Source organism: Schistocerca serialis, chromosome 4, assembly GCF_023864345.2.
Source record: "Schistocerca serialis cubense isolate TAMUIC-IGC-003099 chromosome 4, iqSchSeri2.2, whole genome shotgun sequence".
NCBI classification, from domain to species: Eukaryota; Metazoa; Arthropoda; class Insecta; order Orthoptera; family Acrididae; genus Schistocerca; species Schistocerca serialis.
Genome location: NC_064641.1, coordinates 382695709 through 382713055, shown reverse-complemented (window position 1 = coordinate 382713055; position 17347 = coordinate 382695709). Strand labels below are relative to the sequence as shown.

At 40.5% G+C, this 17347-nt stretch overlaps 1 protein-coding gene across 1 annotated transcript in view; it reads right to left on the bottom strand.

The window, feature by feature from the left end:
- LOC126474866 (calmodulin-binding transcription activator 1) overlaps positions 1-17347 on the bottom strand; it is a 1815894-nt gene that overhangs the window by 173048 nt on the left and 1625499 nt on the right. Inside the window, exon 20 of the mRNA XM_050102346.1 lies at positions 12545-12713. Coding sequence (XP_049958303.1) covers positions 12545-12713 — 169 coding nt within the window. The remainder of the gene's footprint in view (positions 1-12544; positions 12714-17347) is intronic.

Here is a 17347-nt window from a genome sequence, read left to right as displayed (position 1 = left end):
TTGAAAGACAGGTGAGATATGAGCGGCGGCAACTTGAAATTAGCGGAGGTTGAGGCCTGGCGGATAACGAGAAGAGAGGATATACTGAAGGGCAAGTTCCCATCTCCGGAGTTCTGATAGGTTGGTGTTAGTGGGAAGTATCCAGATAACCCGGGTGGTGTAACACTGTGCCAAGATGTGCTGGCCGTGCACCAAGGCATGTTTAGCCACAGGGTGATCCTCATTACCAACAAACACTGTCTGCCTGTGTCCATTCATGCGAATGGACAGTTTGTTGCTGGTCATTCCCACATAGAAAAAAATGGTTCAAATGGCTCTGAGCACTATGGGACTCAACTGCTGTGGTCATCAGTCCCCTAGAACTTAGAACTACTTAAACCTAACTAATCTAAGGACATCACACACATCAATGCCCAAGGCAGGATTCGAACCTGCGACCGTAGCAGTCGCACCCCACGTAGAAAGCTTCACAGTGTAGGCAGGTCAGTTGGTAAATCACGTGGGTGCTTTCACACGTGGCTCTGCCTTTGATAGTGTACACCTTCCAGGTTACCGGATTGGAGTAGGTGGTGGTGGGAGGGTGCATGGGACAGGTTTTACACTTGGGGCGGTTACAAGGGTAGGAGCCAGAGGGTGGGGAAGGTGGTTTGGGGATTTCATAGGGATGAACTAAGAGGTTACGAAGGTTAGATGGATGGCGGAAAGACACTCTTGGTGGAATGGGGAGGATTTCATGAAGGATGGATCTCGTTTCAGGGCAGGATTTGAGGAAGTTGTATCCCTGCTGGAGAGCCACATTCAGAATCTGATCCACTCCCGGAAAGTATCCTGTCACAAGTGGGGCACTTTTGGGGTTCTTCTGTGGGAGGTTCTGGGTTTGAGGGGATGAGGAAGTGGCTCTGGTTATTTGCTTCTGTACCAGGTCGGAAGGGTAGTTGTGGGATGCGAAAGCTGTTTTCAGGTTGTTCGTGTAATGGTTCTGGAATTCCGGACTGGAGCAGATTCGTTTGCCACGAAGACCTAGGCTGTAAGGAAGGGACCATTTGATGTGGAATGGGTGGCAGCTGTCATAATGGAGGTACTGTTGCTTGTTGGTGGGTTTGATGTGGACGGACGTGTGAAGCCGGCCATTGGACAGATGGAGGTTGTAACAACAACGACGCTGTACTATTATACAAATAAGTAATTTTTTTTTCCCTCTGATTTTTCGATAAACTTGAGTAATTGATGTTCTGCTTTCATCTCTTTTTTGTTTCATGCCATTATGTTAAGAAAACTGTAAACAAATTTCAATGTGAAAATTAATGTTTATGTCAAATGTCAAGCAATATTGTAATAGAATTGAAATGTAACAAATGTTGAGACTGTTGTAAGATGTTTAAGATTGTAACCATGCGTCTGGTCCATACATAGGCAATGTGTTAGAATATGTAGAACGCAAAAGCTCAGGTGAATACCCTGTCTGTAAGGGAGCGGTAAAAGGTGGATGGCAGGCGAGCGCGGGAAAATGCACGCGGGCCCTGCACGGCACAACGGGCTCAGCAGTAGTAGTTGGAGTTTGGCACTGGTTTGAGCAACATGTTCTGGAGCGAGGAGGCTCTCCTGGAAGACGTAGTTTCATTGAGCCTGGGGTATGCCGTTCCAACGCCCATACAGCAGGGCAAAATTCCATAGGCACTAAATGGAAAAGTATTGCGACGCTATGAAGAAATAAAGTGCCGATACGTCAAGAGCCATAGCTATGGTTGTATGTGTGCTCTGTGCCTCGCCATCTCACCGCCTGCCAACCGCCGCATCAATACAAACAGGTTGAAACTTTTAGTACTGTATTCGTATGGACCAGTGTTACTTATGTTCCATACTGTTCAATAACAACTTAATAACAACTTAAATTTTACCAAAACTTTCCTATCATTTAATTATCCTCACAACTAACCTAGACGGGGTCCTTTCCAAATGTTGTGCAATCCGAGTGTCCCGCGATGAAAAATTAAAGTTTGTGATAATAATAATTTCCTGCAGACCTAGCTATGTTAGAATGGTGTTTAAAGAACTGTTTTGTTAATGAACCAGTAAATAAATAACAAAGGTCTGACAAAGTTGGAAGATGACTTTAATATTGATTTAGTAATGAAGTTTAATTATTTCGAGACAGATATAAAGGTATTTAAATAAGCAGGAAATAAGATAAAAAGAGTAGTAACTCATATACTGGAAATCTTGAGAACATAATAATTTCAGTAATCAATTTTTTTTATACAGTGATCACAACAGTTTCAAGGTCTCCCCCCTCCCTTTTTTTTATTCATTTGAATTCTGAAGTGTTCTAAATTGGTTTGACTAGCAAAAGTTAAAGTCAATATATATGTCAAAAGTTATCAGTGTTTTATCTTTATCAAAACTGACATTTTGTGTGTGGCCCCAAAGTGCTATTTCTAGGGTAACCTATGCCCGATTTTAATCAGATCAATAGACAGTACGAAGTTTGGTAGTATACATTATAGTGTAGTGTATAGTGTAGACATGTCTGCTTGTGTCTGTATGTGTGGATGGATACGTGTGTGTGTGCGAGTGTATACCTGTCCTTTTTTCCCCCTAAGGTAAGTCTTTCCGCTCCCGGGATTGGAATGACTCCTTACCCTCTCCCTTAAAATCCACATCCTTTCATCTTTCCCTCTCCTTCCCTCTTTCCTGATGAGGCAACCGTTGGTTGCGAAAGCTAGAATTTTGTGTGTATGTTTGTGTGTCTATCGACCTGCCAGCGCTTTCATTCGGTAAGTCACCTCATCTTTGTTTTTATATACAATTTTTCCCACGTGGAATGTTTCCCTCTATTATAGTGTAGTGTTATGTATTCATGGTTTTTCCATATCAGTACAGAAAGTGACACTATCAGTTCAATAGATTTTCTGGTTCTAAAATTTACTATCTTATGCAGTGTTACTACGTGTTGTTTTGCATGAATGTACATCAACTTGTACAGGGAAGAAACTCAGTTAATGCCTAATTAGGCTGGCGACAGTATTATTAACAAATTGGCAGCATCTGCTGTGTTGCTTTTCGTCCGTCCTGATGTGTATTTGTATTTCGGACTTATTTGACGTATCATTGTTATTACAGAGTGGGTGTAAGTCTGATTTGCACCATTCAGGTACACGCGGTCAATATCGATACAAAAATCCTGTCTCGTAAGGTAAACCCCACTCACTTACCATAGTACAGGCTTTAATGAGTATTGCGTGCCCCACGCGCACGTTACAAGGTCAACGTCAAGGAAAGTGGCATGAGATTTGGAATAGGACCAGGTGAATCTGATGGAACCAAAGGAGTTGAGGTTGGAGAGGAAATTCTGGAGTTCTTCTTCACTGTGAGTCCAGATCATGAAGATGTCATCAATAAATCTGTACCAAATTTTGGGTTGGCAGGCTTGGGTAACCAAGAAGGCTTCCTCTAAGCGACCCACAAATAGGTTGGCGTACGAGGGGGCCATCCTGGTACCCATGGCTGTTCCCTTTAATTGTTGGTATGTCTGGCCTTTGAAAGGGAAGTAGTTGTGGGTCAGGATGAAGCTGGCTAAGGTAATGAGGAAAGAGGTTTTAGGTAGGGTGGCAGGTGATCGGCGTGAAAGGAAGTGCTCCATTGCAGCAAGGCCCTGGATGTGCAGAATATTTGTGTATAAGGAAGTGGCATCAATAGTTACAAGGATGGTTTCTGGGGCTAACAGATTGGGTAAGGATTCCAGCCGTTCGAGAAAGTGGTTGGCATCTTTGATGAAGGATGGGAGACTGCATGTAATGGGTTGAAGATGTTGATCTACGTAGGCAGAGATACATTCTGTGGGGGCTTGGTAACCAGCTACAATGGGGCGGCCGGGATGATTGGGTTTGTGAATTTTAGGAAGAAGATAGAAGGTAGGGGTGCAGGGTGTCCGTGGGGTCAGGAGGTTGATGGAGTCAGGTGAAAGGTTTTGTAGGGGGCCTAAGGTTCTGAGGATTCCTTGAAGCTCTGCCTGGACATCAGGAATGGGATTACCTTGGCAAACTTTGTATGTAGTGTTGTCTGAAAGCTGACGCAGTCCCTCAGCCACATACTCCTGACGATCAAGTACCACAGTTGTGGAACCCCTGTCCACTGGAAGAATGACAATGGATCGGTCAGCCTTCAGATCACGGATAGCTGGGGCTTCAGCAGTAGTGATGTTGGGAGTAGGATTAAGGTTTTTTAAGAAGGATTGAGAGGCAAGGCTGGAAGTCTCATTGCACACAGACCCAGTCTCTCCCATCTACTCGATCTCCCACTTCCAGCTCCACTCCCTCTAAAACCTCAAAATTGCAATCAACACAATCTGGAACCACAACACCCTAATTCAGTAGTTAACCTTTCCTCCAAACCTCTCTCCCAATCCGAAACCTCCGTCCTATCCAAAGGCCTCACCTTCAGCCCCACTCCCAGATTTAACCAAACAGCCCTCTTCAAAGATTTACTGTCCTACACTCGTACTCTCTGCTGGAAATATCACTTTGCCACGAAGAAAAATGATCCTAATCCTACTCCTAATGATCCAACTCCCCAAGACACTATCCAAATTGAACCCTGCCTTGAACAGTTCCATCCTCTGTCACAGCGGGACACACCTCCTCTTCCTGAAAATCACCCTCTCCAAACCTTCCAGGAATTTCTGACTTCCAGCCTTGCCTCTCAATCCTTCTTAAAAAACCTTAATCCTACTCCCAACATCACCACTGCTGAAGCCCAGGCAATCCGTGATCTGAAGGCTGACCAATCCATCGTTATTATTCTGGCGGACAAGGGTTCCACAACCATGGTACTTGATAATCGGGAGTATGTGGCTGAGGGACTGCGTCAGCTTTCAGACAACACTACATACAAAGTTTGCCAAGATAATCCCATTCCTGATGTCCAGGCAGAGCTTCAAGGAATTCTCAGAAGCTTAGGCCCCCCACAAAACCTTTCACCTGACTCCATTAACCTCCTGATCCCACCGACACCCTGCACCCCTACCTTCTACCTTCTTCCTAAAATTCACAAACCCAATCATCCCGGCCGCCCCATTGTAGCTGGTTACCAAGCCCCCACAGAACGTATCTCTGCCTACGTAGATCAACACCTTCAACCCATTACATGCAGTCTCCCATCCTTCATCAAAGATGCCAACCACTTTCTCGAACAGCTGGAATCCTTACCCAATCTGTTACCCCCGGAAACCATCCTTGTAACCATTGATGCCACTTTCTTATACACAAATATTCCGCATGTCCAGGGCCTTGCTGCGATGGAGCACTTCCTTTCACGCCGATCACCTGCCACCCTTCCTAAAACCTCTTTCCTCATTACCTTAGCCAGCTTCATCCTGACCCACAACTACTTCACTTTCAAAGGCCAGACATACCAACAATTAAAGGGAACAGCCATGGGTACCAGTATGGCCCCCTCGTATGCCAACCTATTCATGGGTCGCTTAAAGGAAGCCTTCTTGGTTACCCAAACCTGCCAATCCAAAGTTTGGTACAGATTTATTGATGACATCTTTATGATCTGGACTCACAGTGAAGAAGAACTCCAGAATTTCCTCTCCAACCTCAACTCCTTTGGTTCCATCAGTTTCACCTGGTCCTACTCCAAATCCCATGCCACTTTCCTTGACGTTGACCTCCACCTGTCCAATGGCCAACTTCACACGTCCGTCCACATCAAACCCACCAACAAGCAACAGTACCTCCATTATGACAGCTGCCACCCATTCCACATCAAACGGTCCCTTCCTTACAGCCTAGGTCTTCGTGGCAAACGAATCTGCTCCAGTCCGGAATTCCTGAACCATTACACCAACAACCTGAAAACAGCTTTCGCATCCCGCAACTACCCTCCCAACCTGGTACAGAAGCAAATAACCAGAGCCACTTCCTCATCCCCTCAAACCCAGAACCTCCCACAGAAGAACCCCAAAAGTGCCCCACTTGTGACAGGATACTTTCCGGGATTGGATCAGACTCTGAATGTGGCTCTCCAGCAGGGATATGACTTCCTCAAATCCTGCCCTGAAACGAGATCCATCCTTCATGAAATCCTCCCAACTCCACCAAGAGTCTCTTTCCGCCATCCACCTAACCTTCGTAACCTCTTAGTTCATCCCTATGAAATCCCCAAACCATCTTCCCCACCCTCTGGCTCCTACCCTTGTAACCGCCCCTGGTATAAAACCTGTCCCATGCACCCTCCCACCACCACCTACTCCAGTCTGGTAACCCAGAAGGTGTACACGATCAAAGGCAGAGTCACGTGTGAAAGCACCCACGTGATTTACCAACTGACCTGCCTACACTGTGAAGCTTTCTATGTGGGAATGACCAGCAACAAACTGTCCATTCGCATGAATGGACACAGGCAGACAGTGTTTGTTGGTAATGAGGATCACCCTGTGGCTAAACATGCCTTGGTGCACGGCCTGCACATCTTGGCACAGTGTTACACCACCCGGGTTATCTGGATACTTCCCACTAACACCAACCTGTCAGAACTCCGGAGATGGGAACTTGCCCTTCAGTATATCCTCCCTTCTCGTTATCCGCCAGGCCTCAATCTCCGCTAATTTCAAGTTGCCGCCGCACATACCTCACCTGTCTTTTAACAACATCTTTGCCTCTGTACTTCCGCCTCGACTGACATCTCTGCCCAAACTCTTTGCGTTTACAAATGTCTGCTTGTGACTGTGTATGTGCGGATGGATATGTGTGTGTGTGCGCACGAGTGTATACCCGTCCTTTTTTCCCCCTAAGGTAAGTCTTTCGACTCCCAGGATTGGAATGACTCCTTACCCTCTCCCTTAAAACCCACATCCTTTCGTCTTTCCCTCTCCTTCCCTCTTTCCTGATGAAGCAACCGTTGGTTGCAAAAGCTTGAATTTTGTGTGTATGTTTGTGTGTCTATCAACCTGCCAGCGCTTTTGTTTGGTAAGTCACATCATCTTTGTTTTTAGATGTATTTAAATACTGATCTACATAAATTGTCACATAGCTCCCACCATGACCAAAAAAGTTTTCAAATTACTGATTAACGAAATCTATTAAATACTATAAGCTTAATGGTTTTGCAGCTGAAACACTGTGTTTCCATATCACCCACATTAAAAAATCACAGTGTCTATAAAGTCCAATGATCTTGGAGGCCAATCTATTTTACCCTGCCTTCCCCTCCACTCTTGAAAATTATCAAAAATACACAGACATGGTGGATAACTCTCTTACTGCCAAATGTGGTCATTTTGTACAGCTCCAAGTACAATTCAATAAAAACTTCTCTTAACACTTCAAGTGACCTTTCTCTAGTCGTGGACCCATTGAAAAAATAAGGTATATCACTTCTTTGCTGCATTATACCAGCCCGAAACATAGATCCAGTAACATTTAACTCCTCCTCAATAACAAATTGCAGAGTTTCAAAAGACCAGTACACACAGATGTGTTTTTTAACTCTTCTATTTCACTTAAAACATGTGCCATTGAACCACAGGATTGTTTTGTGGAAGTTAGGAGCACTTTCACTGCAGATCACATACCACTCACAGAATACTCATCTTCAGACACGTTCATCCACATTTAGGGTATGTAATAATGTAGGCTTATAAGGCTACAGATGTTAAAACCATAACATTCTCCTTAAACTTCTGTTAGAAAATTGTAGTCCCTTAGAAGCCCTCCCTGCAGGACTATACAACAAGCAGTGCATTTTCTTCAATAGTAACTAATTTTGGGTGGTCACTACATGGTGAGTCAGCTACAGAGTCTGTCAACTCACACCTTCAGTTTGTTTTGTTGGTAGGTTGCCTGCTTGGTGACTGTGTATGCAGGAACTTTTCAATGAAAGATTGTCTTAGGTCGTCAATCTGTAAAGCAAACATGTGCTGTTCTGTAGACAACTTTATGTTCATAATCTATACTTCTCACACTTACAGTGAATGCACAAATGATGCTAAGACTCAGACTGTTACTTGTTAATAACAAACCAGTCCTGCCATCATTCTTTAAACAAATTTTGCTGCATGTAGATTTCACTATTTTTCATTGTGAGTACTTTACTCAGTTATTAAGCTAAAATATGATCAAAGATAGAAATGTGCAGTAGTTAACAGTCTCACGTATTCATAAATTTTCAACAAGATTTTTACCTGTTGCTTGTTCTCCCTTTTCTTCTTTATCCAGAATTTTTGTTTCTAATTGTTCATTGTCTTGAATTGTCTTGAAAGGAGGATATAAGATGAACATCAACAAAAGCAAAACGAGGATAATGGAATGTAGTCTAATTAAGTCGGGTGATGCTGAGGGAATTAGATTAGGAAATGAGACACTTAAAGTAGTAAAAGAGTTTTGCTATTTGGGGAGCAAAATAACTGATGATGGTCGAAGTAGAGAGGATATAAAATGTAGATGGGCAATGGCAAGGAAAGTGTTTCTGAAGAAGAGAAATTTGTTAACATCGAGTATAGATTTAAGTGTCAGGAAGTCATTCAACTTGACCAAAAGAAGGGATCGGTTGGTAGGACATGTTCTGAGGCATCAAGGGATCACCAATTTAGTATTGGAGGGCAGCGTGGAGGGTAAAAATTGTAGAGGGAGACCAAGAGATGAATACACTAAGCAGATTCCGAAGGATGTAGGTTGCAGTAGGTACTGGGAGATGAAAAAGCTTGCACAGGATAGAGTAGCATGGAGAGCTGCATCAAATCAGTTTCAGGACTGAAGACCACAACAACAACAACAACAATTGTTCATTAGAAACTCACACTCTGTAAATAGGATGCCAAAACTCTGGCAAACTATTTTGATTACTGCCTTTCACTGTATATGAAATACAATCAAAATGTAACTAGTCTATGAAAGGACTACCAAATTTGCTTGATGGAAAATCATAAACTTTTTTAATTACACTGAAAAATAAGGGTTCTTATAAGCACAGGAATAACAAAAATTTTATACTGCTTCATCTGCAGAGATTTTCATTAAATACACCCAGATCGCCTATTATAAGCAACTTGAGAATGACGATAATTAAAGAATGGAGCAAATATCTTCAGTAAATACATTCAGCAAACCACAGGTAAAGTTTATAGCACTAAAATAGAAATTCAGCCACATATAACACTATTACAGTCAGCAGAAACAAAATTATCTGTCATTTATCTTTTAATAATAGGGACATGAACTGAACAGTGTTATGTTTTTTGGAGAGATCTTTTCAAAATCCACATTAAAACTAACTAAGAATCTTACTTTAAGAGAGGTGTATAATGATTCTCTCCAGTACATTTGAAGAGAAGATAAATAGTGAGACTGGTTAGTAATTACTGATATCTGTCTTACTACTTTCTTTGTAAAGAAGTCTGAATAGCGTATTTCAGGCTGTCTGGAAATATCCCATCTGATACTGATGTATTGCATATACAACTGAATACAGTGTATACATGGGTGAATATCAGGAATTCAGTACTTTACTTGAGTATTGAGCACTCTGCGAGAGGTTTGGGTTTTAAGGAGTTTTTACATTCTCAGTTTCTTATCAGAACATGGAGCAATTGTGATACGCTTGTATATATGTGGCATTGCTTCTTGCATTTATTCTACTGTTTTGTTTCTTGAACTGTCGATAGCAATCTTCTGATCAACTTCTTGGAAGTCATTATTAAATTTGTTGGCTACCTTACTGCTACAATTAATTATTCGGCTGTTTTCTTTATATTAAAGTCCTCACATTCCTTACCTGATTTCTAAGTTTATCTGTTAACTATTTCCCATAAAATTTAATTTTACTACCTGAATTATTTATTTCATAATTATACAGAGATTTATGATTTTTTAATCACCTTCTTTATGGCAGTGCACTATTTCCTGTAATGGGTAATAAGTCCTACTTCTCTGTTGGTCCTAACCAATTCATACAGTTTCCTTTTCCATATACGATAATCTGATTCCTTTTGTAACCCAAAACTATTCTGATGTTTATTAGTGGCATATTTTATTGTTTTCTTGGAAAAGTAGCTGTGAAAGATTCATATATACACCAAACAAAAGCATTGGTATGTTGATAGACACACAGACAAACACAAACACACAAACAAAATTCAAGCTTTCGCAACCAATGGTTGCTTCATCAGGAAAGAGGGAAGGAGAGGGAAAGACGAAAGGATGTGGGTTTTAAGGGAGAGGGTAAGGAGTCATTCCAATCCCGGGAGCGGAAAGACTTACCTTAGGCGGAAAAATGACAGGTTTACACTCGTACACACACACATATCCATCCACACATATACAGACACAAGCAGACATATGTAAAGGCAGAGGCAGAGAGAGAGAGAGAGAGAGAGAGAGAGAGAGACATACACACACACACACATTAAATTTACAATTGCCCTCCATCACATTCCACATATCCCTCATCAGTTACATGTGAGGTTCTCTTGAAACTTCCTGTTGTCTCTTCATCTCTTACTCTGTTTTCAATGATACCACTTCACTGTAATCAGATACGTTATTTATTATGGCTAATTGTGCATCAAGGTTAGAGACACCATTTGCTACTGTATAAACATTTATATCATTGATTAAGTGTTCACTGTCCATTAGTGTGCAGCTTTCCTGTGAATTCTATAGGGAAACTTAACAAAGAGAACTCAGTTTAAAAATGTTAAGTACTACAGCCAAACCATTTCTTTTATCTGAATCTTTCTGAATATTAATGTTAAAATTAATGTTAAATGTCATGTTAACATTAATGTTAAAATCTCCAAAGATGATCATTTGCTTTCTTGTATTGCCAGCTGGCATAATAATGACTCATATTTTTCTAACAATACTTGAAAAATTTGTAGTGAAGCTGTATATACTATCATAATTGTTGATTGGTTTTCTGGTAGCAACAATTCACAATTGCAGGCTTCCAATTGTTGATATAAGCAGCAACTTCTAGTTTCATTATTTTTTTTAACTTTATGTTATTTTTACTGTACATTATAATTCCTCCTTTCTCCATATTTTCCCCACAGGAGACTCCTGTTAATTTATAATTATCAATGTTAAACATACTGAGTTCTGATTTTACCACTCAGACAGACATAATACATAACTTTCTTCGAACATCCTAGATTGCGTAAACAGATACAAAATTAATTTTGTTTTTCAGATGTTAAAGATTCTGATGTATCACAGTATGTAAGTTAATTCAAACACATTTACTTACCCGCGACATTTCATTTACCCGAACATCATCTAAAACAATCTATCTGATTTAGATATTTGGCCTAAAAAACAGCTTACACCTCTGATCACGAGAATTCTGCAAACACTGATGGTTTCCAGCCTAAATATTCAGCTATTAGTCGTGCTAATTAATACTTTATCTCCGGTTAAGGTGTAGGGCATGCCTTCTGCATCTCCATCTCCCAGCAGCAGCACCGATGTGAACCCCATTTGGAGACAGCAGCTTCATGGTCATTTCCTGGATAACTTATTTGTTCACTTTGTTCATCCAGGGTTGATCATGCAACTGCAGACCAAATTATAAATATCTGATCCTCTTTATTCAAATCCTTTGTCAGTTCCTCAATATTCTCTATTATCCAGCTGAGGTTAACACTAGTTTCATAATACTTTTGACGTGATATCCTGCTCTTAAGTTTTCCTCCAGCTGTGATCTATACCCCTCCCATGCCTGCTACCTAAAAGCAAGACCTCTCTTTTTCTACTCAAGATAGTTCCCAACCTGTATCCTAAATTTTTATTAGTACAGGTAGTCTGCTATGCTTCACTTTCATATACTGATGCATGATGCTCCTCCCCTTGATCAGACTACATCTGTTTTTATGATAAATGGTAAAATAACTAGCCAAACTACTCATTTTTGCCCCCTTCTCTTTTTTTTTCACCCCCGTCAACTTTCGTTATTCAGTTATTGTGGACTGGTCTCAATTTATGTATATGTATGGGAGAGCTTCACTGGGAATCCCTTCTTCTGTCACATTATGTTGCAAGTGTAATTCACTATCTCCACACACCAATCCCAAACTAACAAATAACATGTGGCAGCCTGTACGCCCGTCATCCTAAGTCATTTCATTAAAAATAATTACACAGATATGCACATTTTTACCTATTAATGGTCTGTTGAGTTGTGTCTATACTCATGGATACATGTTAACAAATAAGGCCTACCTGTTGAAGTTTGTATAAACTTCATGAAAATCAAACCTGTGCTAGAAAAACAGTAAGCACTCGATACCCAGACTTATACAAGAGCACATAGAGAAGCGTTGTATATTTCTAATCCAAACAGGAGAAACTTAGGGCAATTTTTGTTGCTAAAAATATAATGTAGCTATATAAACTGATAAGTAATAATTACATTGGTTTTTGAGACAACAACATTGTTGTTTAGTTCTGAAAAGAAATTAGGAAGCTATCAGCTATAAATGTACTTAATACAGTATATCACCATGGAAATTTCCCGTGAAGACTAATTATTTTCATTGTAAGCTTACCTAGACAACCTTGAAACTTCTCTTGAAGAGGAAGCTTTGGAACCAGGTCCTCGACTCTGTAAAGATGACAAGCTATCTGAAGAATGGCCCAAGTTGATGCCACTATCCACTGATGGTCGCTTTGTCAGCCTCTGTTGAACTGTGCCACTACTATTAGATTCTCCATTTCCTACAGACAAAAGAAAACAAAAAAAAAATTGTTTTATGAAGGTCATTAAGAGTAGTGAAACCAACAGTAGAATGAACAGTTATCCTGAATAGAATTTACATAACAGAACATTTTATTCTGTTTTTAGTTAAAAGGATTACATGAAACAATAAGACTACACTTTTCAACAATGACTAAGGAAAAAATTGAAATTAGGTTCCTCTAATGTTGACAATTCAGTTTATACCCCACATAAGGCCCTGTTTTTTAATTTTCTCTCCTGAAATAGTCACATCCAGTTGACACAAGGAAAAAGCAGATCCAATGCCTTCTAGGGATACTGATAAGGTGCTTGCTTGAAACCTTCAGAATATTTGTCTAATTGCATCAGAGGAAAATTCAGCTGAGTAAACTAATAAATTATGAGAAAAAATATCTTGACAGTAGTTACCTTCAGAAAGCAAAATGTATGGTACTGTCAAAGCTCCAGATAAAAGGAGTAGGGAAATACTACCTAGCTTTCAGATGTAATATGTACTCTTTCAAGGAGGAGAGAGGTTATGTTGCAGAAGGTTAAGAAGGAAGGGCAGGTCACTCCAGTCCCAGCATGAGAGAGGACAAGGAAGACAAAATTTGTTTATATAGCCAGACAAATAGTTGTGTTTTCCATACATACAGGAATACAGATCGGAGTTCTGGAAAACCTTCTGTAATGTTTGAAATACTGCTTACTAAAATATAATTTCTCCCTATTTATGCATCAAGTCTGTGGGTCCACGATTTTTTTTGCTGGAAGCCTATTGAAAATTAAACCTGCTGAATAGTTCACACCTTTCTGCGCAATGCTTAAGGAAGAGTTATCCAAGTGTATATCATTTTTCTATCTAGTGTTCACCAAGTGAATGTTGTAGTTTCCCCTGATTGCATCCTTACTGTCAACGATACATCCCATGATGGCATGTGTGTCCAAGGACGGCAGAGTTAGAACTCCAAGACACCTAAACAATGTTCTATACTAAATTCATAAACTGACACAACAGATCTGTCTGACCATCCATTTATGGACTATTAATATTCTTGGTGAGTGCACTGAGAGTCCCCCCCCCCCCCCCCCCCCCCCCGCGCCCAAAAAAAAAAAAAAAAAAAAGGCATACAAGATAACAGAGTGAAAGTAAGGAAAGTAAATGATCTTTCACATTTCAGAGTAGTGAAGACACCATCATTATGTTTCTGCACAAGATCCTGAGTGTGATACTTCCAAGGAAGTCTTCCACCCATCCTCAGTCCTAAGAATTTAAAATGGTTGACTTCACTGACTTTTTGAGTACCTTCAGACAACACAATTTTGCTTTTACAAAAGCCCCATGTCAGAAACTGTATGTACTGTGTTTTGTTACATTTAAGTGTTAATTTAATTTGTTCTCTGAAAGTCAGGTACTGATGTTACTGACTGCTGTATTAGTTATATAACTTACAATACACTCCATGTCTTTCACAATAACATTTTTATCATCTGCAAAGGAAAACATTTTTGTGTCACCTGTCATGTTTAATGGCTAATCATCAGTAATTATCAGGAAAGACCAAGGACCTAACATACAGCCATGTGGCACACCTCACTTTAAATGACCTCGGTCAGATTCAAAATCACTTCTCTGTCTGTTGATACTGGAGAACAACCAGGGCCAGTTTAAGGCCCTATGGACACAAGCCACTGCGGCCGGCCACGGTGGCCGTGCGGTTCTAGGCGCTGCAGTCCGGAACCGCAAAACTGCTACGGTCGCAGGTTCGAATCCTGCCTCGGGCATGGATGTGTGTGATGTCCTTAGGTTAGTTAGGTTTAAGTAGTTCTAGGTTCTAGGGGACTGATGACCTAAGGTGTTAAGTCCCATAGTGCCCAGAGCCATTTGAACCAAGCCACTGCTCGAGGTACCAAACTGAGAGGCATTCCCAAGTGCAAGATTTCAATACAGTGAGTATAACAATTAGTATCGAAAACTGATATTGATCAAAGTGTATGGGGGAAACGGGAGGTGGGGGGGGACTAATGATAAGTTGCTTGGGTAGAAAAATGTTCTCAAATTAGCCTAGCCCTGAGGACAATCTTCCATTTCCCTATCAATCTGTGAAAGATACAGCAGCTTCCACCGTCACACCTTAGCAAAAGATCTTGCCACAAGCTTGCAAAAAATCTGTCATCTGTAAATTAGCTTAGCATGTTAAAGGTTTCTATCCAGTTACGAATTGAACTGTCTGCTGTAGCAATAGAAGACAGTAAAAGGAAAGCTGGATTATAAATTTTGCCTTTGAGGAATCATTCATGCAGGAGGAACATACAAACATGCCGTCACTTGATCACTGCACAGACTATACTAGGGAGGACACGGTAATAGGCTTCCCTGGAGTAGAGAAGCAACTAAGAGAGTTGAAAACAAATAAGTTATCCAGTCCAGATGGGATCCCAATTCAGTTTTACAGACTGCTTTACAGCTCTGACCCCTTACTTAGCTTACATTTATGGTGAATCTCTGGCCCAGCAGAAAGTCTCAACTGAGTGGTTTCTTGCAGAGCTTGAAGAAATTATCAGTTCAAACACAGTAACTTCCTTGAAATGAAAAAGCTTGTGTCCATAAATCAGCATGGATTTAGAAAGCACCGCTTATGTGAAACTCAAGTTTAACCCTTTCTCACATGATATCTTGCAAACCATGGATGAAAGACAACAGGCAGATTCCACATTCCTAGATTTCCAAAAAGCGTTTGATACAGTGCCCCAATGTAGACTGTTAATAAAGGTACAAGCATATGGAATAGGTTCCTCGGTATGTGAATGGATCAAAAACTTCACAAGTAATAGAACCCAGTACATTTTTCTCTATGGAAAGTGTTGATCTGAGACAAGAGTATTGTCAGGAGTGCCTTAGGAAAGTGTGACAGGACTGCTCTTATTTTCCATATACATAAATCATTTGACGTACAGGATAACCAGCAATCTGCAGTTGTATGCTGATGACACAGTGGTGTATGGAAAAATGTTGTTGTTGAGTGACTGTAGGAGGATATACAATAACTTGGACAGAATTTCTCTTTGGTGTGATGAATAGCAGCTCTCTCTAAATATAGAAAATGTAAGTTAACGCAGATGAGTACAAAAAAAATCTCATAATGTTTGAATACAGTTTCAGTAGTGTGCTGCATGATGCAGTGACGCACATTGCAAAATGATTTGAAATGGAATGGGCATGTAAGTAGTAGAGGAACTAAATGGTCGCCTTTGGTTTATTGGAAGAATTTAAAAAAAGAGTAGTTCATTTATAAAGGAGACCATGTATAGAACACTGGTGCTACCTATTCTTGAGTACTGCCTGAATTTTTCGGATCCTCTCCAAGTATGATTAAAGGAAGACATCAGAATAATTCAGATGCAAGGCGCTAAATTTGTTACCAGTAGGTTCAATCAACATACAAGTATTATGGAGGCACTTCATGAACTAAAATGGGAATCTCTGGAGGGAACATAATGCTCTTTTTGCAAATCAATATTAAGAAAAATTAGAGAACCAGTATCTGAAGCACACGGCACAAGACAATTTTACTGCCACCGACGTACATGTTGCCTAAGGACCACAAAGATAAGATCATAAAAATTAGGGCTTGTAACGCAGCATATAGACTCATTTTTTGCTTGCACTAGGAAATGACTAGTAGTGGTACAAGATACCCTCTGCCATATGGTGGCTTGCACAGTATGTATGTAGATATTTATGAAGTGAACCACTTCTGAACTTTTTGCCTAATCCCATAATATTCCAACTTATGCAAAAGTACCATACAGTCACACAATAAAATACTTTAGTTAAATCAAAGAAAATACCTACTGTCCCAATTTGTCATTTAGCTCTGCTACTGTCTCACACAAAAAAGGATAAACAGCACTCCTTCTGAAGACAAACTGAGAGTCTGCAGCAAACAACAGGTAACGAAGTGTGCCATTACTCTCCTACACATTGCTTTCTCAAAACTTCTGAAGTGGTGACAAAGAAATTGGCCATAATAGTTTACATTATCAATTTCACCCTTTCCATAAAATGGTTTCACTAATGAATACTTTAGTCTGTCAAAAAATTAATAACACCTGAAAGACACAATGAATAGGTGACTGAGTACAGAAATAATGTGTGGGGCACTGATTTTCACAAACCAACTTGAAATTTTATCATACCCATGGGAGTCTTAACTCTCTAATAGTGTGATAATTGAATCAATTTCGTGTTTCTTTGTTGGCTGTAGCTACTTCGTTAGATAGAGTTGGGCCACAGCAGTGGGAGACAGTGACCAGGTGTGTGTGAGTTGTGCTTGTTTAAGAATGTGTGTATATGTGTTTTCTATTTCTGAATGAGGATGTTTTTGTTCGAAAACTGAAATGTTTAACAGTCTTTTCACTGTGTCTGTCTGTTCAAAATGGTTCAAATGGCTCTGAGCACTATGGGACTCAACTGCTGTGGTCATAAGTCCCCTAGAACTTAGAACTACTTAAACCTAACTAACCTAAGGACAGCACACAACACCCAGCCATCACGAGGCAGAGAAAATCCCTGACCCCGCCGGGAATCGAACCCGGGAACCCGGGCGTGGGAAGCGAGAACGCTACCGCA